This window comes from Heliangelus exortis, chromosome 2 (assembly GCF_036169615.1).
Source record: "Heliangelus exortis chromosome 2, bHelExo1.hap1, whole genome shotgun sequence".
Lineage (NCBI taxonomy): Eukaryota > Metazoa > Chordata > Aves > Apodiformes > Trochilidae > Heliangelus > Heliangelus exortis.
In genome coordinates, this window is record NC_092423.1 from 61,592,619 (window position 1) to 61,615,586 (window position 22,968).

At 36.7% G+C, this 22,968-nt stretch overlaps 1 protein-coding gene across 11 annotated transcripts in view; it reads left to right on the forward strand.

The window, feature by feature from the left end:
* KIF13A (kinesin family member 13A) overlaps window positions 1-22,968 on the forward strand; it is a 108,852-nt gene that overhangs the window by 50,522 nt on the left and 35,362 nt on the right. For 6 of the 11 annotated variants that reach the window (XM_071736351.1, XM_071736344.1, XM_071736343.1 and 3 more), the window contains 13 exons: window positions 3,251-3,343; window positions 3,852-4,032; window positions 4,982-5,069; window positions 6,505-6,639; window positions 7,146-7,258; window positions 12,229-12,340; window positions 12,731-12,943; window positions 14,512-14,622; window positions 15,800-15,934; window positions 16,961-17,091; window positions 18,840-18,926; window positions 19,196-19,362; window positions 20,439-20,561. In XM_071736351.1, coding sequence (XP_071592452.1) covers window positions 3,251-3,343; window positions 3,852-4,032; window positions 4,982-5,069; window positions 6,505-6,639; window positions 7,146-7,258; window positions 12,229-12,340; window positions 12,731-12,943; window positions 14,512-14,622; window positions 15,800-15,934; window positions 16,961-17,091; window positions 18,840-18,926; window positions 19,196-19,362; window positions 20,439-20,561 — 1,689 coding nt within the window. The remainder of the gene's footprint in view (window positions 1-3,250; window positions 3,344-3,851; window positions 4,033-4,981; window positions 5,070-6,504; window positions 6,640-7,145; window positions 7,259-12,228; window positions 12,341-12,730; window positions 12,944-14,511; window positions 14,623-15,799; window positions 15,935-16,960; window positions 17,092-18,839; window positions 18,927-19,195; window positions 19,363-20,438; window positions 20,562-22,968) is intronic. The other 5 variants (XM_071736354.1, XM_071736349.1, XM_071736348.1 and 2 more) reach the window with 1 other exon arrangement.

Genomic DNA, 22,968 nt, shown 5'->3' on the forward strand with positions numbered 1-22,968 from the left:
AGTCTCCTGCTGGAAGTTGCACTCTGAGAGATTGAGAGATACCAATTTGATCTTCTTTAGATTTTTCTGCTGTTGGCATCAGGCTTGCAGTTGTGCTTATCAAAATGTATAAATAATGCCTTGAAGTTATGAAGATGGCTGTAGCTGTCTGGTAAAAGTGGAAGAGGTTTCCATATTATCTTGAAACTGCTTTTCAGAATGCTTTCAGAACCAAGTGACATCCACCACTTTTGGTTAGCAGGGTTTCCCACCTTGCCACTCTAGAGACAGTGCTACATGGGTAGCAGTGCTACTGAAGTTACAGAGCATCCAGCAGCATTGTTTGATAAGCTTTATCACTGGGTGATTCTAGGTTAACAATCTTGCTCCTTAAAGTAAAGGAAACTACTGTTTGAACTGTTGTCTGCAAGAACAAATCAGCAGGCTCTGCTCCTCTTACCTCAAAGGGATGGGAGACGAGATCCTGACCTGTGAGAAAATGCTCACCCCAGGCTTCCTGACAACCTTGGGTTTCCTTTCCCCACCTTGCACATGTGTCAGGCACCCAAGGCTTGCCCATGTTCTACAAAAAAGCTGGGAGAGAGGAGAATTGTTTCAGTGTCTGGCCTTCTGTGGCCTCTGTAAGAAGTTATATGGACTTATCCAGCTGGAAGATTGGGAATTCCTGTCTTAAAGGTTGGTGTAGGGAAAATCCTTCTGTTAACTAAATAAATTAAAAATAGCGTGTGGTTTGTATTTTGTTTTTTTTTTCTTCCGTATTTCACCCTTTTCCTGTAGATTAATTTAGAGTCAAGTTAAAACCACAGTTTACCTCTTCCACTACGTGTCCGTGCTGAAATGCCCTGTATATAAGCAAAAGTATTAATTGAAGGTAGTATATAGCAAACCAGAAATGCAGTATTGTAGACAGTGGAGCCTGCACCATAAGTGCACATGAACATAATTCTGTATAATATAGATCTTTTTAATCAGTTTGCAGACCCACTTCAAAAATTAATGAGAGAAGCAGTGAGATTGCATAATGAAAAATTGCAAAATCTTGTGGTTGATATGCTGCTACCCTCTACAGTGCACTGCATTAGCAAAATGATAAATAACTATAACTGAAGTTTAATATTATATTCTTTTCTGTGAGTGCACTTAAAAACAAATTTTATTATATTCATGATAATTTGGTTACCATAAAAATCATTCCTTAATGACCCATGTGTCTATCTTTGTATTCCTGAGCTCTTAAAAACTAAAACCACTGTTTGAGAATTATATATTGGTATCCAATTGACTTTGAGTTTTCGTGTTGACTGTTTGAAAAAAATTTATCTTCTTGAAAAAAATAACCCAGCTTTTCCAGTGAGATTCAAACTGGGTTCTTTTCCTCGTATTTAGCAGTAAGATGCTCTGTAGGTCTTACGGTTATCATGATTATGCAGAGATTTGTAACATTTTACTATCTGGTTTTTCTTGGGAAATGTGAAGGTTACCTTTTTGCTGGTGGAAAGAGGGTAATAAAATTTTTTTCCTTTTCTGACAAAGTGCTTGATTCTCCAGTCACAATTATTGTGGAATATATATGCATTTTTCATGTGATGCTTATACTTGGTTTCAGTCTTTGCTTCATTTTATGTTCTTGTTTGGCAAGATTGTAAGTGGCTCCTTGCCTCTTTGATATTTGATAACTTAAAAATGTTCCCTCAGGTGCCGTTCTGAAATGTTGTGTATTTTTGTTCTGTTTTTGTGTGTTTTAAGTTCTTATTAAAACCTTCTCTTGTTATATTCTCTTCATGCATTCTTCAGTAGTTTAGTATTCTCCATAGCTATTTCCAGGTTATTGAACAATGCTTTCAACATAGATATAAAGTGACCAAATGATCATAAGTCACATGAGAACTGAATGAATGTGCATGGGCAAGGAGATAAGAGTTTTTCTGGAGTGCAGCAGATTCTTGCCTGGTTTTAATTCCTGTATTCAGCATGTCTGAACTGTGTTAATCCAGGAACACTTCAGAATTTTAGAAATTCAACTGAAAAGATACACAAAGGCTCTTTGATGGGACATCACTCCACTACTTTTTCCTTTACAGCAGAGAACAAATTAGGTTAAAGTTAAATCAAAGTAATGTAGTATGTTTTAGTCCTGTTCTCTGTTTCACTGTTTACATGTCTGTAAATCATTCCACAGGTTCCGCAGGAATTTTTTTGCTGTTAAATTTCATAGGTTGTAAATGTACTCATGCAATGTATAAATGTATAGCTAGGTATTTTTTTTATGTCAGTATGTTCCATTTCAGAACTATGGAAGTCACTGTTGCATTCACTGTACAAAATAATTTACTGTAAATAACAACTGCTGAAACTAAATTACCAAAATGAGAGATGCAGCTGATCATAGATGTTCAGAAAGTCACCAGGCAGATTAAAACCAAACACTACAAGGTAGATAAATACTGTCATTAGCTCAGCTCTGCTGGTTTCATGTACACACAGCTGGTTAATTCTCTGGTCAGAACTCAAAGCAGACAACCCATTAGCCCTCTGGTAGTGTACAAATTCTCCTTTTTCCTATTAAAAAAACCAACTGCTATGCCTGTTTTCATCTTCTACATCTGCAAGATTGAAGTGCATCTAAAATCTGCCTAGGTAACAGTTTTCAGACTAAGAAATTCTGCAAGAGATGTTTCAAACTACAGGTTTATCAGAATATATCCCCAACTCCTAATATGCACTTCCCACCTAAATGTCATTGGAATGCTTTTATCTTGGTTCTAGCATCACCTTGCCACAGGGTGAATCATAATAGGTTATGGTGAAACCAGCCTAGTTCCCAAGAAAATAACTACTGCTGTTTCTAGCATGATATTTGTTGTGCATCTAGTAACCTAGTTCACTAATAGGTTTCATTGCAAGAGTTACAGAACTCTTGGGTATAGTTTGTAATTAATGAATATTAATTTCATAATTTACACTTAATCCAAAATTTAGACATCTGTGTTATTTTCTAAGCATTCAGTTTATATGATATCTTTCAAATAACTGCTCCCTTCACAGGAAAATAAGCAATATATTTAAACACAGAGACAGCTATTGGGCTAGTTCCAGAAAAGTTTTGAACTTTTCACTCAGTTGTATGTAAAATAATTTGTTCATCAGTGCGCCTAATGTTAAAAATAACTTGCAAACCTTTTTTCTTGCTTTCAGTAAACTTTAGTCTGTTACTGAATTTAAAATAAACTTTAAAATAATTATTTTCTAGGTCAAGAAGTGGTGTTCAAGTGCCTTGGAGAAGGAATTCTTGAAAAGGCCTTTCAGGGATATAATGCTTGTATTTTTGCCTATGGACAGACAGGTGGGCATCTTGTGATAAAAGGGAAGAGAAAACTTATTGTGGACACGGGGAATGTGAAGAAAAAGTAATAAATATTAAAATAGATTCTATTAAAAAAAAAGAACTTATATTTGTAAACCATAGTGTTAATGTTAAACATTTCATACAGCTGGGGATAATGTAAAATTCTTAAAGTAGCTTTGTAAATATGCCCCTAGTTAATACTTGTTGGGGCCACTTTCAAAGTCTAAAAGAAGTAGTTCGTACCAAATGCTCATTCAGCCTTTTGTGTTTGAGTGTGTTCAAAGAGGTCCCAACTAATGGCCCTAATGAATAAAACCTTTAAAATAATTTCTATTGTTGTTTTCCTGTACCTTGTAGTCAAAAGAGTTAGCTATCTGTCTGGAATAGAATGTCATGTTGTATAGGCTTCTGGAGTAAAACCAAGAGAATTAAAATGTGCTTCTTGAACAAATGAGTAGTTCAGAAACTGCAGTCTAAAGCATTTTCTTCTCCTTTCTTCCCTTAGGTTCAGGAAAATCCTTTTCAATGATGGGCAATGCAGAGCAGCTGGGTCTGATCCCACGGCTCTGTTGTGCTTTATTTCAGAGAATCTCTGTGGAAGAAAATGAATCTCATTCCTTTAAAGTCGAAGTGTCCTATATGGAAATCTACAATGAGAAAGTCAGAGATCTGCTTGACCCAAAAGGGTGAGTAACTTCATTTGTCCCCACAGCCCTCCTTGGTTTTGTTTGGAACTATAAAAGTAGAAATCACTTTTTGAAGTCCTTGAGAAGGTTTTTTTTCCCGAATTTGTGTTTATATGACCTCCTTAGAAAGGGTTAGATACAAAACACCAGAAAGAAGAGCTTGGATATGAAGTACTAACTGGTGTGGATCAATTTAAATATTAGGATACCGTCATAGTGAATACAAATACTGTATGAAGTAGTTTACTGCCAGAAAGCAAGACTATCTACAAGCAAATTCTGGGATGTTTTTTGCCATCTAATCCATACTGTATTCAGATAAGATGTTTCATCAAGTAAAAGGTGTTTGAAGCTTATTTACAACCTGGTTCTCTTTACCTGGTTTGAGCCTTTTGAATGTGGAAGCATAACACCTCAAAATATATTCCTGGCACTCATTCTTCTGTCTGGCCTACACAGTTGTACTGATTAGGCTGCCTGGCTTGCAGGTGTCTAGGCAAAAGATAGTTTGATGGGGTTTGTTGGGCTGGATGTTGTTATATATAATTCCTGAAAACAATTGAACTAGGTGAAGAAGCGTGCAAGTCAGTTAAAAAGGTAGATTTGAGACTCACTTGATATACATTAGTAAAGTGTGGAAAAAGTCAAGAAGAATTTGCTTTAGCAAATTGGTGGGAGGAGGGGGGAGTTTTTTTGTTTCCTTTTTTGTCAGCATTCTTTCTGCCACATAAAGCATTTCAAGTTTTGTTTCAATCACAAATTAAAAATAATTTATGTGTACAGATTAAAACCAATTAGATTAATTTGAGTCTTTATTATTAATTTGTTACAACAACCCTGGAAGGCTTCTGCAATATAGAGGATTCTTCTAATTTCGTACTATAATTTTAGTTTTTCAATAAAGTTCACACATTAGTGGAGTGTACATAAAGTCTACTTTCTTTCATAGGAGTCGTCAGTCCCTTAAGGTTCGAGAGCACAAAGTATTGGGGCCCTATGTGGATGGGCTGTCTCAGCTGGCTGTTACAAACTTTGAGGTAAATCTCAGTGACAAGTTTACAAAGAACACCCTATATATAAGCAATAGAAGTCTTACAAGAGCTAAACTAGCCTGTCCAGACATTTTGGTTCTCGAGTGTTTATGATCTCTGGCAATTGCAAAGTTCTTCTCTAGTGCTTCAGGAACATTTATTTCATATAAAAGCTTCCGATTTCCCTTTATGTTGGTTAAAAGTATAATAGTGATATTGCTTTATTTTGCACTTTTCAGTGCATCCAGGATACACCAATTTTCTTTGACACAGGAAATGCGAGGCTTCTAAAATAAGAATATTAGTCTTCTAATACTCCCTTTGATTTTGTTGTTGAATACCACCTCTTATTTCATACAGGGATATTTTTTTTTACAAGTATATGTAGTGATAGGACAAGGACAACTCTAAGAGGGTAGTTTTAGACTAGGTACAAGAAAGAATTTGTGGGGTTTTTTTTTCCAGCGAGGGTGGTGAGACACTGGAACAGGTTGCCCAGAGAGGCGGTAAAAACATTCAGGGTCAGGTTGGATGGGGCTCTGAGCAATCTGATCTATTTGAAAATGCCCCTGCTTACTGCAGAGACCTTTAAAGGTCCCTTTCAACCCAAACTATTCTATAATAAATAAATCAGTATTGTAGAGGCGATTGAACTGCTGTAGCTACAGTGGAAATAACTAAAACTTGCAGTTGTATAAATTGCATAGTCCTTTCTTTTCATGAGGAAACTGATTTGGAAATGGTTTTTAAAACTGTTCATTCTATGTTTAGTATTATGTAGGAACCGTTTTAGGTTTTTATGGTTTGGTTTTTTTCTTTAAATACCTGTGCATATTGTAGAGTTACAAAAACTTCTTTTGCAGCTTCTGTGGTGAATTGCAGGCTTTGAAAGCACACCTCCATTATTAAGATTCTATGACATATTTTTCATACCTAATTTTGTCAGATTACTTTTGTGAAACTATCTTGGAAGACTTAGCAAGCACATATATCGGACTCAGCATAGTTGTCTTTTTTTTTATTTTATGTTCATGGGAAGTGTACAGGCTCCAAGTGAGATAAACCTTGGAGGCAATTAAGTGAAGATGCTGTTAGTGCAATTCAGTAAAGAGATGCATTGTGTTAACTTGTGTGAGTAGATCTGTGCTGGCCTGATTACTGGAGTTAAAAAATATGATCTGTAATGCGGATGTTGCCAACATATTTCAGCACCAGATAAGGAGAAAGTGCTTTAGATGTAGTTGCTGGGCTTTTAAGTGCAGCACTTAAAACATATTACATAGCCTCTGTACATCTCAAAACGTGCAAGGAATTTACTCATTACCTTACCTTTTTCCTCTTTCCCACACATATACACCCTTCTATTTAGATGAGGATTTTGTTCAGCAGGCACAAAATCTTGGTTTTATCCTGGCATAATTTTTTACTTTTTTTGCTCTAGGATATTGAGTCACTGATGTCAGAGGGAAACAAATCACGAACAGTTGCAGCAACCAACATGAATGAAGAAAGCAGCCGGTCTCATGCTGTATTCAATATTATAGTGACTCAGACACTTTATGACCTGCATTCTGGTGTATGTATTTCTCTTGATTAATTCATGAAGTTGTGGTAAACTCTTCTTCCACACAAATTACCTCTTTAGCTGTGCTTCTACCTTCAGTGCCACAGGGTCCAGTAGTCAAAGTAATACTGGTGAGACCGTAAGATTGAGAGAACCCTGAGGAAGCACACTAGATGAAGCAAACAGTGGGATCACATTTTAAGACCTTTTTGCCACCGTGAAACCTGTCTTAGGTCTTAACTATTGCTGAGATTGGTATGTTTTAACAGTATGCTCTGCCAGTAAGGTTGATGTTACCATACAGCTGATTCTGGTTCAGTAGTGCTTCAGCCCTATATATTTTAGTATAAAATAAGATTGGCTTTTACAGAGCTAAAAAACCTTTTCTCTCATACCTTGAATTGGATACTTTTAACTTTTATTCTGAAGAACAGTGTTTCATGGTGTCAGTGTCAGACATCTTAGCACTTTGTGCTCATGTTTCTTAGCTGTTGTTCTCCCATGTCCCATCTGTGCAGAATTCTGGAGAGAAAGTCAGCAAGGTCAGCCTGGTGGATTTGGCTGGGAGCGAGAGAGTGTCCAAAACAGGAGCTGCAGGAGAACGTCTGAAGGAAGGCAGCAACATAAACAAGTAAGACATACACAGGCTGTGAAGCTTAATCTTGCAAGAATCACTGTTGTTTTCTTGGCCTCATCTCGTGGTGTGCTTGTTACAAGTCAGCTCAAATTATAGACCTCATCAGAAGCAGTTTGATGTGGCTTTTTCAGTTCCCTGATACTGATAGAGTTCTTTAAGCTGCTCTCTGCCAAGCACCGTGTGTTTCCTTACATTGGCATAGGGGACCTTGATTCATACTTGACTCAGATGAGGGCTGTATGAATTTTATCTGGAAAAAGTGACAGCAGCACTCTTTAATTAAGCATATACCTTTTGTGATTCATTTATACACCCTGTCCTCAGGCTCATGTGTTTGTCTCATCAACAGCTAAAGGAAGAATGCAAAGTTGCAGAGTTGAATGGCTTGGTTCCAACATGTATTAAAATATGTAAGAGTATAACTCACTGTTTAAGAAAACCAGATCAGAATGAATCTTTGTCAGTTTAGCAGTGCCTCAGGCATTTGTACACAAGCAATGACAAGTTTCGAGGCACTTTTTTTTACTGTAATTACCGTATTGTTGCCCAAAAGCAAAAATTTAGCCCACTATTACTGTTGTCTTAAACACACTAATTCTCCTGGGAAAGAAAGGGTTTCACTGCTACATCAAAAGCTGCTGCTTTTTCAGTTTAATTTTAAAATGTTATGAAATATTTTGGTATTTAAAGTGACAGCATAAAGTGTGTTTGAACAGCATTCATAGTTTAAGTGATCTAGAATTACTTATTATTAGAGTTTGAACATGTTCACATGTTCTGGGTTAATTTCTAATCAACTTTGTGTTTAACACTGGTGTAGTCCTTGTGAAACAAAATCATGTGGCTCTGTTTGCCCAATGGCAGGTATTCTACCTTTATCCCATAGGTTTCTAGTTAAGTTCAGATGTTTTTTACTAGAAAGTGTATTTGTATTTTGCATCAGAAAGGTGAAACTAAACATTTCTTTCTAATTCTTGGGAAATAATTCAAATGCCTGCTCTCCCAACATCTATTAACAAGCTGCAAGTTTAGCTATAGATAACAGACTTCTTTTTTTTGGTCTTAGGATGGTTATTCAGTATTAAACTTCTAGGGCATTGCTGCAGTAATGGAAGGCTATTTTGCCCATGCTGAACCTCTTTGACAACAGTTGAAGCAAGCACCAAACTTTCCTGTTTAAAACCAAAAGTGAACAGCTCTACATTTCTCATCAATTTTATATGCTATAAGTTTGTATTGCTTTCTCAATTTATTAAGTGTTTGCAATTAAAAATCTCTTTTGGAATTGGTAGGCAAGAGGAATGTTGGTGCTGTGCTTGGTGTCTGTCTTGTGTTAGATTTTTGCTGTTACTTGGGGCTTTAATGAAACTTGTCTCTTACTGGAAGCCTCAAATTTCATATATACATCTTTTACTAGACTAGTTTTTCAGAGAGCATTGTGTAAGATGTGATGAACCTTACTTATTAGGGAAAGACAATCTTCTCTGGTATGATACAGATATGTAAATACCTTACTATGTCAAATCTTTTTTTTAATTATTTTTTTATTCTTTTCTGAATAAAACAGTAATGTGGATTGGTAGCATGTACTATGTTTAATGAGATAAAAAAATAGAGCTGTTCAAAATTACCTGGCAAATAAATCTGTTGCTTGCTGTATGTTTCATTGCCTTGAAGAAGAATGTGGAAATAACGTATTTGGTTTTTATACTGAAACTGCATCGTGTGACATTCACCCAGGCTCTTCAGGTTCTCTGCTATCTGTTCTGTGCATGAAACCTGGCTCAGGACTCTTGGTAGCTGCTGCTTCATCCCACAACTCATCCTGTTGTAAACACTTATTATAACTCTTATATAACACAAAATTATATTTTGGGACAGCATGTTGCAGAGGGGAGGAGATAGATTGCTCTCCCACTTATTGAAACAGTGGAGAGTTGTGTCATATTGTTAACATTATCATGAAGTTTTAATAAAGATTAGGTCTGTTTTTTTCTCAGAGCTGATGCACAGCTGCCTTGGTGAAGGTGCTGGATGTCTGCTCTTTATTATTGATGTTTTGGGGGGATTTGTCATACATGACAGCAAAGTGAGATGTGCTTGTTCCTCCCCAGGACGTACTAGTTCCCGTACCAAGCATAAAAATACAGGTGGTTAACAACTCTGTGTGGTGTAGTCAAAGAACTTCTAGAATACAGTAGTAGTAGGAAGCAGAATAAATGAGCTGTCAGTGGATAAGAATACTTTCTGTGTGCAGTTGCAATCTTAGCTCTGATTAGTAAAATCATAGCTGTTTTCCATTTAAATGGAGAATGCACAAAGAAGCCTTTAAAATGTAGGCGAGGGAAGGAATGAGCCTGGACAGGTCAGACTCCAGGATGAAATGGAGTTTGGTTGTAAATTGTACAGATATAGCTTGAGTAGGTGTCATTTGAGAACAGAGGAATGGAGCTGCAGTGAGGAAGCACCACCTACCTAAAATGCCACAAACTTGGGCCCTTAGTAGGAGTGTGCAAGCTTCTTACCCCTATTAGCAAGGGCAGGCTGGTCATGCTGGAGGAGGAGAAGTAAGGAGAACAGGGTGTACAGAGATGGCACCTTCCTGGGCTTTTGCACCTCCTGAGCTCACTCACTGCTGCATCTGAACAGCCTCAGTCTGCTGTGCTATCTGCTGAGGTTGATTCATTGTATAGGTGGTGTGAGATAAGATCAAAGTAGTGACAGATCTCTGATGCATCGTTTAGCATGAAGCAAAGCACCTGATGAGTCCTGTTGTTAGTTTGTTGGGTAGTCATTTCCTCTACTTCTTTCCTTTAAAAAGCCCTGTATTATGCAATCTCAAGCAGAATATGTAAATGACTCATTTTGGCTTTTGTTGCAGATGTTGACAGTCTTAAAATAAAATCAGTAGTTATAAGGAGCAGAAATAACATTTTTTTAACTCTGTGTAAATAAACTGTAGTTTATAATTTCCTGTTCATTAAAATAGAGTACCCGTAACTCAAATTGGTGTTGCAGTCCTACTGAGAAATAGTTCGCAGTGTTAGGCTTTTTTATATCTCTCGTGGGTGTCTTTTTCTTCCCCCTCCCTTAGTTTTTTGGTTTAGTTTTCACATTTCCTGTCATTTTTAGAGAGGGAAGGAGGAATCAGAGGAAAATAGGCCAGGGTGAATTTTTTACTTTGCTTACCTTGAAGATGGGGTCCATTTGGAGTATGGTGGTGGTGCTATTCAGTTGGGTGCTGTAGGAGGTTGCTATGGAGCAGCATACAGCATCCTGGTGTTTGTTCTTTCATGTTTAGCACACTGTCATCTCTGTCTGTGGAGACCAGAGACTGGAGGCAAGAACAAATTCTCTCTCCCCTGTCTTTCCCCACAAGCTTTCAGAGGTTGTAAGGCTTTTGTTTAGATCACAAGCTGTAACTAACTGTCCTTTATACTGTGAAGTTTTCAGAGGTGAATTGGGAATTTATCCTGTAGACAAATTTAGAAAATGAGAGTGTTCTCTCTTTTAATTTTGTTTTCAAGCCTATGCTATATCTTCATTGCACTTTGTGCTATACACAGTATGGGACATCTTTTGTGACACATGTAGTGTTTCTTGTTACTCTGCCCTCAGATTTCTTCCTTGAATGTTCTTCTGCAACCGTTTTGTCATTTTCTAAATGTTATTTCTGAACCACTGGTATTTTCAAGCAGCACTAAGGTCCTGTTACAAATATAGTACAAGAAATGCCTATCAACTAAAACACTACTATTTCTTTGAAAAGAAAACTCAGAAGTACGAAGTGGAACAGTACAATTAGAGATTTGCCTGTCTAATTGCGAAGCTGCTGAAATTTTCCTTGGTAGTTATCAAGAGTAGCTGGTAATTGAGCATGAGTATGACAGACCAGTATGCTCTTGGATTTCAGCACTTTTAAAATCCCTTAGGCATCTGTTTAATCTTCTCAGGCTTCTGAACCAGCTCATTATTTTAAACATACTCACCCCAAGAGCCTTGATGTCACTTAAAATTTACACGGGGTCGTGTTACAATTGGATTATATAACGCACAGATGCTTCACACATGTTGCTAATACACTTACCCTTGTTGGCAGAAGTGGTACGTGTACCAAAAGGAATGAAGTATCTGTATTTTCTTAAAAATTCTAGAGTGGTGTTTGAGATGGCTGATCAGCAGTCTGAGGGCTTTTCTCTGTAATGGTTGTGCAGCATTTTTATAATTGGGAGATTGGTCGATTCCCCTCAAGTAACTACCACCTTAATTATAAATCAATTCACTTGTCAAGGGACCTCCTAATCAGTGTCTTCTGATGAGCAGTATCCGTCCTTGGGTGAGGGCAGATTAGTTAGAGGATCACCAGGCAGACTGGTTCTCCTGGGCCACTGATGGCTTTGTCTTGAGGATGCTTCCTTATGGCTGGAAAATTGTTCAGTTTTAGTCTGTTGTTAAGCCAGGGCTCTTGAAACACTGTTCCTAGAGACAGGGCATTCTTGCTGTGCTGCCAGCACTCATTCCTAACAGTGTCATACAGCAGTGTCCATGATAGAAATATTTTTAGTCTCTGAGGAAAGGTAGATGTTTAATAAAATACAGTAATTAATGATGTACTGAAGCCATCTGCTTTACATTTTTGGAACTATTTTAAATACATGAATAATATTAGTCTTAGTCTTCCTGGAACCTGTTCTTAATACCAGATGAGATGAAACAATGTAGATAGCATTTTTTTCTTCCAAATGTGTAACTTTAATAAAAACACTGTTATGTTTGGAGCAGGGCAGTGGGCTAGCTGATCTCTTGTGGTCATTTCCAACTTAAATTATTCTGGTATTTAAAAAATCAGATGTGAAATTCTGCAGAGAATGGATTAAGCTCTTTACCAAATTCCCTTTTCTGTGTTTTATTAAATCTACTTTTGGAATATGTGTTAAAGCCATTCTGCTATGTTTCATTTATAGATCACTTTCAACACTGGGCTTGGTCATATCATCACTTGCTGACCAAGCAGCAGGAAAGGGGAAAAACAAGTTTGTGCCTTACAGAGACTCTGTACTCACTTGGCTTCTCAAGGTAATTAGCATTTTCTATTCACAAGGTGTCAGCTTAGTAGTTAAGTTTGTCAAATCATTGTAGCAAACAATATGTAGGGGACTTCTCATCTCTTTTAAGAGATGAGCTGAGGAGATCTCCTATCTGTAAGCTTTTCCAAGTAATATGGACAGCTAAGTGTATTTTGTGCGAATTCAGTGTAAAATCCTGTTTGGCTGTTTTCAGTCACCACAAAATCAAAGCTGGTGGAGATGGCTGGAAATGTTTATGGATCAAAATGGTTAATTTCCATCCAGAGTGCCTTTCATTGTCTAAATAGTGAGTGTTGTATTTTTAAGTATCTTTGTAAAAATATTGCATCGTCTCAGAACAATTTTTAACCTTCAAACTTTCTGTGGGTGCGCTCTACAGGACAACTTGGGAGGAAACAGCCAAACTGCCATGATAGCCACAATTAGTCCAGCAGCAGACAACTATGAAGAAACACTCTCCACTCTGAGATATGCAGACAGAGCCAAAAGGATAGTTAATCATGCTGTGGTGAATGAAGATCCAAATGCTAGGGTCATCAGAGAGTTACGTGAAGAAGTTGAAAAACTGAAAGAACAGCTCTCACAAGCTGAGGTAATGGTATTTGCAGTAGAATGTAAACAGTTTCCCAAGGAAATACCAGACTCTGGATGAAAGACTAGCTTGCTTTTTAATTGTTACAAAAGGAGGAAAGGAAGCCTTGCATTTTATTTTTTTTAAAATAATTAACCTTGTTTCCTGAAGTAAAGCCAACATAATGTTTATTTATTTTAATAACTTCTTAATGAAAACATTGAACTGATGGTGACCCTGGTTAGAATAGACTGTTCCTGAAGAACTTGTTGTCAAGCAATAATTGATGCAGCACTGATAAACACTAGAGTACAGGTTCATTCTGTAGAGTTTTTAGCAGAATTTTTTTGCATTGATGGACTATGTATTTTATACTGTCAAACAGAAAAGTGTGAAAAGCCAGAAACCAGGTATTGGACTACAGAATATGTGGAACATTTACCTTCTTGACATTTGTAATCTAAAAATTGTCAAAACTGCAACACTGAAATCATCAGCAATTTGCTTTACTTCCTTAACAGTTAACACTCTGTGTCTGCTACTTGTCTTAGATTTCTAGTTCTAATTGGAGGGTAAAGTATTGGGGTTGGTTATTTACTTGGTGACATCTTGAGAAACTAAGCACTGCACTGTAGGAAAGTAGTTTTTATCTCTTCAGGCAAGGCACAGAATACTGGTGGAAAAAGAACAGAATTGTGTCTGAGGATAAATTTACATAAAAATGTAAACATTTCAAATTCATCCTGGGAATAGTGGGCCTTGTTTGAATGTATCCTTACAGACTGAAATGGAAAAATGTGCTTTAAGAATAAGGAGCTATTAGCTTTTTTTTCTGTAAATAAAAATCTGTTCTAATCCCATATTTTAAATCAGAAAATATTATTCTAGAGTGTTCTTAATTATGTTTGCAGACTGTGACTGAACACAGTCAGTGAGGTGTCCAAATTCTTAATAATGTTTTTAGAAGATTTTTCTCTTATACCTTCTGTTAAAAACAGTTATCTAGAGTTATAGGCCAGCCTCTTGAATTATTACTTGGCCCCAGAGGTATTTGAGCCCTATGCTTTCATTTCCTACTGTGAAATGAGAAGCCTGAGTTAGTTCCAGAGCATGCCTTCCTTTGAAGGTAATCACCAGGGTCAGTGTAAAAACTTTAATGCAACTCTAGGAACAAAGTTAGAGTGGAAGGGAAAATATCAAGAGGAATTTGTATTTTTTACCACATTTGGAAGAAAGACTTCATAGTTGAACTTCAAAGAATTGGACCTGTGAGTATTTAACTGTTCAGGTATTTTTACATGGACGCTAAAGCTTCAGTGGCCAGGCCCAGAGATTTTGTTGTTTCCATTAGCCTCAGGAGGAGCTATGTAGATATTCAGTAATATCAGATCAGGACACATTACCATTATTCTGTCCTCTTTCTTTGCAAGTGATGTGTTTCTTAATCTTCTGCCGTGAAAAACCTGGACGTATAGTTGAAATCTATACTTGTTGCACTTCATCCTGTGTTACTGTGTTCAGTTACCTCGTGCAAGCTGATGTAGTAGGAAGAGCAGCTGTGAAAGCTTTTGCTGATTTCTGTGTTCTAGGCCATGAAGGCACCAGAACTGAAGGAAAAATTGGAAGAATCTGAAAAACTAATAAAAGAGCTGACAGTCACCTGGGAAGAAAAGCTAAGGAAAACAGAAGAAATTGCACAGGTATTTCAGAAATTTGAGTAGGAAAGACCAGAATAATCAAATAGTGCAAGTCAGCACTTAATGTGCTTTGGCAGGTTGTGATGTCTTCCCCACCACCTATTTAAAATTCCTCTAAATTTTTTTTTCCTTAATTCTGGGGTTTCCTTAATTCTGCTCTTTTTTTTGTTTTTTTTTGTTTTGGTTTGGTTTTTTTGATTTTTGGGTTTTTTTTGTTGTTGTTTTACAGTGTGAATTTCATTGCAATAAGTGTAGCTGTGTTGTGATGTCGTTGGCAAAAGCTGATGTTTAATTTTAAAATAAAACATCAAAATGTGTTTGTTTATGTGTAAGATCACAGTGGGATCTTGGATGTGTTTCCCTTAAAGTAACTAAGGAAATGAAAAGTTACAAAGGGATAAGCATTTTAGGAGGTGTTTTAGCTTTTGCTCTAGTGACTTAAGCAGAGAAGGAAAATCTGTACATGTATTCACTAATGCTTATTATTACTGTACTTAAAATAAGACTTCTGGATTAAAGTATACTTTTCCATCAATTCCACCATGTATAGCTTGGAGAATAAGTATTGTTTGGTGCCCTTTCTAGTTCTAATGTTCCAGAAGCTTTGGTATAACCATTATTTAAATTCAATTTAAAAATAAATAAGAACAAAAAGGCAGAGTGGAAACTAAACCAACCAAACAAAAAGCCTCAGTCCCCAAACTGCAGCAAAGCAAAACATGTGTGATCAAGTAGATATTTTAGCTGAATTAATAATAATACTGTAAAATAATAAACTTCAACTGTGGCATGCTGTTTTCTAAATTATCTGTGTTTAGGATTATCTTTAATGTGATTGCAACTGAGACTAGCTTTTAACTGATGTACAGGTTCAAAGCCACATTATGTTACAAGTAGCTCTAATTAAATCAATAGGGCTGCTTAGGTAAGGAAGTCCCACTTTGGAGAAGCAGGTGTTTGAGGATTAATCTGATTTTTTTTTATTGTTGGTGTGTAAAGGTAAATTCTATTAGGCATATGGTACTTGACCAGTGTATTCAGGTGTTTCTGCTAGAGATAACACAGAACGCATGTTTAGCATGGACATTTTCAGCTTGGGCTGCTCTGCTTTCATTTTTATTTGCTGTTTTGGTCTCTACATAGTGCAGCAGGCAAGATTAACCAATTTTTGTGACTGCAGGAGAGGCAAAGACAACTAGAGAGCATGGGAATTTCCCTTGAGTCTTCAGGTATCAAGGTTGGAGATGACAAGTGTTACCTGGTGAACCTGAATGCAGACCCTGCGCTCAATGAACTTTTGGTTTACTATTTAAAGGTAAGAATGTGAACAGGATGTTTTACACAGAATGAGAGGACACCAGTGTATTGTTTGAATTTCTGGCTCAATATGTTATTCAGAGATTAATTCATGAGATAAATTCTGGCTTTTCCAGACAGGATGCGAATAGAATTACCTTTCGGCCTGATCTTGAAGTGAGAGCATCGTGTTAGATGCTTTTCATTTGTGAAGTGAGAATTGCTTTAAATATTGCTTTAAATTAGTTAATCATAAAGCTGTTTTTTTTTTATTAGTAGCCAGTAAGAATAAACAAAACCTCCAATAACAGAAAAGTTTAAGAAGAAGAGAAAGAAGAAAAAGGCATGCTGTTAAAAAAATTACAGAAATATATTTTCCTGTTGCTACTAGCTTTTGCAACATGCTGTTTAACATAGTCTCATGTCAAAGTGAAACAGTGTCAAATATAAAACTAATAGTAAGTTTGTAAGGAAATGTGAGTCCCTTATCAATAGGTTATAGAAGACTATGGTCTGGTTTTATAACTACTTTTTTTGCTTTAGTGGCTAATACAGAGCTTCTGTATTTGAAGTAACAAAAAATCACAGCTTCTCCAACAGCAGCAAAGTATTTCAGCACTATTTACAATATGGCTTGAAATTATGTAGAGGTTAGTCTGTTTAGTTGAGTTGCCATGTAGCTGTTTATGAACCTTGTTTTACCATCCATGTTGGCCTCTGTTACATATATGGCATGGCTGGTTTTCTTCTCTGTTTGCATTTATGGCTTGTGTGTAGGCATGATCTGAGAACATTTTAAAATCAGAATTTTTGTCAGCCACTTTATTTTGTGTTGTCTAACACTGTATGGAGATAAAGTGCAGAGCAGAATGCTTTGTGTGTGACCTTTACAGTCTTCCAAGCTGCTGCGGCACCATTTTTGCTCTCTAGGAGTGCTTAGCAAAGGAGAACATATAGATTGTACAGTCTATGCTGTAGTTAAATTTTTCTTAGCTATATAAGCAGTGATATTTTTCATATTTCATAGTAACAACTTACTTTCTAGGAGCATACAAGAGTTGGTGCAGATACCTCTCAGGATATACAGCTCTTTGGTATAGGAATCCAACCAGAACACTGTGAGATTGATATTGCCTTAGATGGGGAAGTTACACTCACACCAAAAGAAAATGCAAGGTAAGGAAGATCAGCAGCACTTCCAGTGAAGTGTTTGTGTTTCATTACCAGAAGGTAACTTGAATGCATTTTTATTTTACATCCACAGAAGTACCTTATGTTCTGAACAATAAACTTCAATACAAGTCACTGAAACAGGTATTCAGAAGTGAAATTCAGCAACAGGCTGAGAGAGTTGAGGCTGTTCAGTTTGGAGAAGGGAAAGCTCTAGGGAAACCTTATAGCAGCCTTCAGTACATGAAGGGGCCTACAAGAAAGCTGGGGAGGGACTTTTCACAAGACCATGTAGGGACAGGATGAGAGTAATGACATTAAACTGGAAGAAGGTAGATTTAGGTTAGATGTCAGGAAGAAATTCTTCAGTGTGAGGGAGGTGAGACCCTGGCCCAGGCTGCCCAGGGAAGCTGTGGATGCCCCCTCCCTGGAAGTGTTCAAGGTCAGGTGGATGGGGCTTGGGGCAACCTGGTGTGGTGGGAGGTGTCCCTGCCCATGCAGGGAGGTTGGAACTTGATAATTTTTAAGGTCTCTTCCAACTCAGGCTGTTCTGTAATAAAACACACAGTTTTCCCACGTGTGCACACACCCACCAACCCGCTCTGCAGCATAACAGACTGTCAGTGATTTGGCTCCAAATAAGCCATCACAAGAAGGTATTCAGCAGGAATGAAGGACCATTGCCTGTAGGAATCCTGGGTGGTTAATAGGGTTGCTGAGATACTTCTGGCTATTGTGACTCATGCAATGGGATAGTAAGGACAATAAATTGTGCCTTTTGAGTTGTTCCTATTGTAAAGCTCAGTATTTTGTGAGGAAGAGGTGTTCCAAAAATCTGGAGATCTTTCAATTATTTTCTAAATCTTTAATGCTGTGTCAAATAAATATGCAGTGAAGTCATGTTTGACCTTTTTTTTCTGCTTCTGTTTTTTAATTACTTTTCATTTTAGGCGCCCTGGTGTCTTGTGTAGAATTGTAAATGCCTTTGTCACTTCAACTCCAATGGCTTGTGATAAGCAGTACCTTTGTCCTAATTAATAGTCATGCTGCTTGATTGAAATATGAATTACTGAGTATTACATAGATTGGTATAAGAATAAGAAACAGAAGTTTGAGAGACCACTTTTAAATATACTGCCTCTCATTCTGCCTTCAGTTAACTACCTCTTAGCATTTACATTTTTCTTCTCTAGCCTAAAGTACAAAATTTCAAACAGATGAGATTCAGACTTGTGGTGATAAATGCAAATGTAGTGGTATACCAGATATTCACAAAAAGAACCTTATTAATATTAGAGACTCCATTTCTTGAAAGAATGAAACTTGGATCTAAGGATCTTTTCTTACGCTTGAATGCTGAGTATGTTAACAATATATTTTAGAAGAGTGTGTTGACAAAATTCTGTCTTGGAGAGCTTTATTAGTGGGATTTGCATGCAACCAAGTGTTTATAAGCAGCACGCAGTGACCCAGTTTGAGAAATGGGCATTTAAAGAAAACTGCAACTAAAAGCAATCTTGTCTGTGTGTTTGCTGAAACTTTGTCCCAGCCAAAGCTGGAGGAGCAAGTTGCTTTGTGTTTAATGCTGACAACAGAAATCAAACCAGCAACTTTCCGATTGATTCTTTAATAAGAAGATAATAGGTTTGTGAACCATCTGATAGAAATCACTGGAGGTGAGAGAAGTAGTAGATCTTGTTACTTTGAACCTTTTATTTTTAAGATTTCACTGAAGTTGTATTTTCTTTTTCCAGATCCTGTGTAAATGGTACACTGGTATGTTCTGTCACTCAGTTATGGCACGGCGATAGAATATTATGGGGAAACAACCACTTTTTTAGGTAATACTTGAGATTTGCATTCCAGCCTTTGTATGTTCAGGCTTCTTTTTTTTTTTTTTTTCTTTTTTCTTTTTCCTTTTTTTTCCTTTTTTTTTCTTCTTTTTTTTTCTTTTTTTTTTTCTTCATTTTTTTTCTTCTTTTTTTTCTTCTTCTTTTTCTTCTTTTTTTTTCTTCTTTTTTCTTATCTTCTTTTTTTTTTTCTTCTTCTTTTTTCTTTCCTCCCTGTTCTGCATAAACTTTTTAGAAAATTAATTTTAATTTTTACACAGAATCAATTTACCAAAGAGGAAACGACGAGATTGGCTGAAAGACCTTGAGAAGGAAACTTCATTAGGAGAACATGATCTGGATGCAGCTAGTGAGGCTTCTTCAGAACCAGACTACAACTACGAGTTTGCACAAATGGAAGTTATTATGAAGACACTGAATAGTAATGGTAAGGCAACTGCCAGATGAAAGTGTGCTTTAGAATCATCTAACAAATTCAGCATGAAACATATTTTATTGGTAAAACAAGTGGTGTACTTGATCCAGGGGTCTTTGGAGCATTTTCAGAAAAATATATTTTACAGAAATGTCTTGGTATATATATACATATAAAATATATGTACCTAGGTATAAATACAGACACACACAAAAATTAGTATTTGGTTTCTGCACCAGCAAGCAATTTTATCTGTACATTCTGTCCTTTATAATGCAGCTGAGTTGTAATCATATGCCTGTCAAATCATTGTCTGAGTCCTACTAATCTCTTGGTTTTGCTTGTTACTGCAGACAAAAGGGTGCTCCAGATACTACTCAGTTAATTTTATCCTTTCTCTTGTACCAAGTATTTCTGTCACCGTTTTAACTTGAGTACAAAAGCACTGGAATATTAACAAACCTGTGGTCAAATGTCAGCTACTGTGTTTTTTAACATTTGATCTCTCTCAATATTTTATTTAATCTTTATTAAAACCAATTGTGACGCCTCTTTTTGGACAGTTTAATAAAACACAGTATATATAAAATAATGGTATAAGCGTATATAAAATAATGTGGTGTTTACATGGATTTCAGAAGGCAAATCATAGTTCATAGAATGTGATATGAAGAAATGATGAAAAACTTTGGTAAACTACTGAATGCTTTATACACAAAACTGAGCCGTAAATACCTTGGATTTCTGTCACTTACCAGGAAGACACAATAGACATTGTTCCATTGCTTTCTGTTGTCCTTTCTTCATATCTTGATACTATTTCCATTGGTTACTGTGTTTTACTTGTTGAAATACAGTGTTTACTTTTTTCTTTATTTCCTTCTTATTCTAACTTTCTCGGTTTTGCTGTTGAATACAGCATGATGGTTTTGAATGGTTGATGCTCTTACAATAGTTTGCAGGCTTTTTTCCAGTTAAATTTCAATAGGATTGCTTGTTTGAATGAGTTGCAGGGTTGGGTCATTTCAGTTGATGTGAAAGTACTGTTTGATAACAGAAATACTCTCGTTATGGTTCACTCATGCCAGGAGAAGAATTTCAGATGAATCTGCCATCCTGGTGGTCTTCAGTGTTGTCATCCCTTGTGAAGATTCTGTTGCCTGTCTTAAGGCCTCAGACCATCCCATATCTGTGCCAAAACTGGGACAAAGGTTTTGAACTCTATTGGCTCATGCATGAGACTGCTGGAGAAATTTGAAAGCATTAATTGATGCTTGATCTGTTTGTCACTAACCAGAGATCTGACTAAACTATAGCAGTCTAGAATGAGTCAGTGTTCTATGAATGGGGGTGTGTCTTTTTGGTCTTCATGTGTTGTTATCAAGCTGATAGAAATTATATTTTACAATATTTCGAGTGTCTCTGTTTTAGTTCAGTAGTCATTTTTGTGTGTGATCCAGGCCACTTTTTGTCTTGGTTGTTTTCTGTGTCTTTGCTCAACAACAATGCAGACATTGCTGTTTCATAAGAGCTCTTTCCTCCCTAATGCACAGCAAATGGTAGCAGTCATACGTGTCACACAGTTTCAGACACATCATAACCTAATTGTTCTGCTTCTTGCCTCTTCTGCTCCCTCCCACACGGGTGTTGCTTAACTGAGTTGGAGTGGTAAGTGATAATAAAACACTGATGAAACAAGAGACTGTGAAGATCATAGGCTCATCTTTTGGTTCAAAGCCTGGCATTGCTTCCAGGTTTTGTTCTTCTCACCAGTGTAGCTAAAATACAGTTTTTCTGACAGGCTTTCACTTTGTTGGGTAAGAATGGAAGCAGTTTTGTTGCAATAACATTTATCTGTTCTTCCTTAAAATGAAAAATAAATATGGATAAGGAGGAAAAAATTATTAAATAAATGAAGACAGTTACTTCTCTTACCCATATTCTGTGGAGAAGCTCTCGGGGGGAGATAGAAGAGGGGAATGAAAGGGTATCTTAAAATTTTTATTAGGTGTTTATTTAATAGCCTTTGGGTTTGGGATTTTTCTTTCACATCAGTGGTTTGGTAAAGCCCAAATTAAGAGCTTTTGATTTTCCTTTGTTTGGGGTTTTGTTGCCCCTTGGTCTGTTTGAGAACAGTAGCCTTGTTTAAATAAATAGCTTAGGTTTTCCAGGGCACTAACACATTTGTTTTTATGACATGTAAGCAGTGTCACATACGGCATCCAGCTCCAAAGAAGCTCTGAGGAAAATGTGTAACTTTGAAAACAGCTGTAAAGCAAACATCCTGATTCTTTCCTCCATTCAGCGTGTTCACTTTCTTTGTGGGATTCTGTCAGATCAGCTTTTTACTGCTGATTTGTGATGCTGGTCAAACACAGAATACAGCAAAGAAGTTTACTTTATCCTTCTATATGGTGCAGTGGTTAAGTAAACAGTGTGATTAGGTTATCCAGCTTCTCATTTAAGCAAAAAATAAACTGTTAGAGCTCAGGGTAGGGATTTTGATAAAACCTAGCAGAGCAGTCTATGTCATAACCTTCTCCTAGCTCATTTAGAAGAATGCACCTAACTAAAATCTTAAGGAATTTATTCAGCATTGTTGGTACAGGATTACCAAATTCCAGGTGTGAATTAAGTGACATAGCCGCAAGGTAATAAATGCTGCTCACTTTGTGGAGAAAGTACATTCTTCTGGCTCAGTGTTAGAATATTAACATTTTCAGAGGGTTAGCTACATCATCATCATGAATGGTCATGTCAGGGCAATTGAACTCCTGTCGTATAAATATGTAAAGGATTAGGACTCAGGAGTTTTAACACTTTATGGAATTTGCTGTGCATTTGGCGGGCATTCAGTAGGATTTTCCCTAATTCATTGGACTTTGCATGAGAAGTCCAAAATTGGGGAACACTGTGTTTAAAGCCAACTCAAATGCTATTGTAATTCTTTTTGAATTGCAAGAAACTCGACTGTTTATTTTTTCATCTCCTAATTAGGTGGTTTATAATTCACACCACGTTTTGCTTTTTCACTGTGAAATGCTGGTGCTTTTCAGTGTAAACTCCTCCAAAAGCTAAATTGAAGACTATTCTGAAAGTGTACATTTACCTTTTATATTTCAATACTGTCACAACCTACCTTTTTTATGCCAAACAGTTGTGGATTTTGTTTAAACTGGGAAATTTTAGGCCAGATTCTTGTACCTTGTTCCAAATACTTTATATGGTTTAATTCGATCTGATGGTGGTTGTGCTCCTCTAAATCTAGGTGCATGAGATGAAATCTGTTCCCTGAACTTGGAGCTGGTCTTTAAGCAGTTTTGGAAGGTCTCATGTTAATGAGCCAGCCTTTAATTAAGTCTCCTGTATTTGCAAACACGAGAGGACTGATTTTTTCCATGCCTCTTCCCGTTGTTCTGTGTAATACCTGATTTCTCAACCATTCTTACACACAACTAAAACTATTTTAGGGATTCTGTAGTAAAACCTATGCATGTGAAGCTAATTCTGCTATTATTTGGAGAAGCTAGGAGAAGAATGATGCAGATCAACATGAATAAATTGGTTTATAGTCTAAACTGTAAGAATTTGATTCAGTCAGTTGTTTTGGTTGCACTG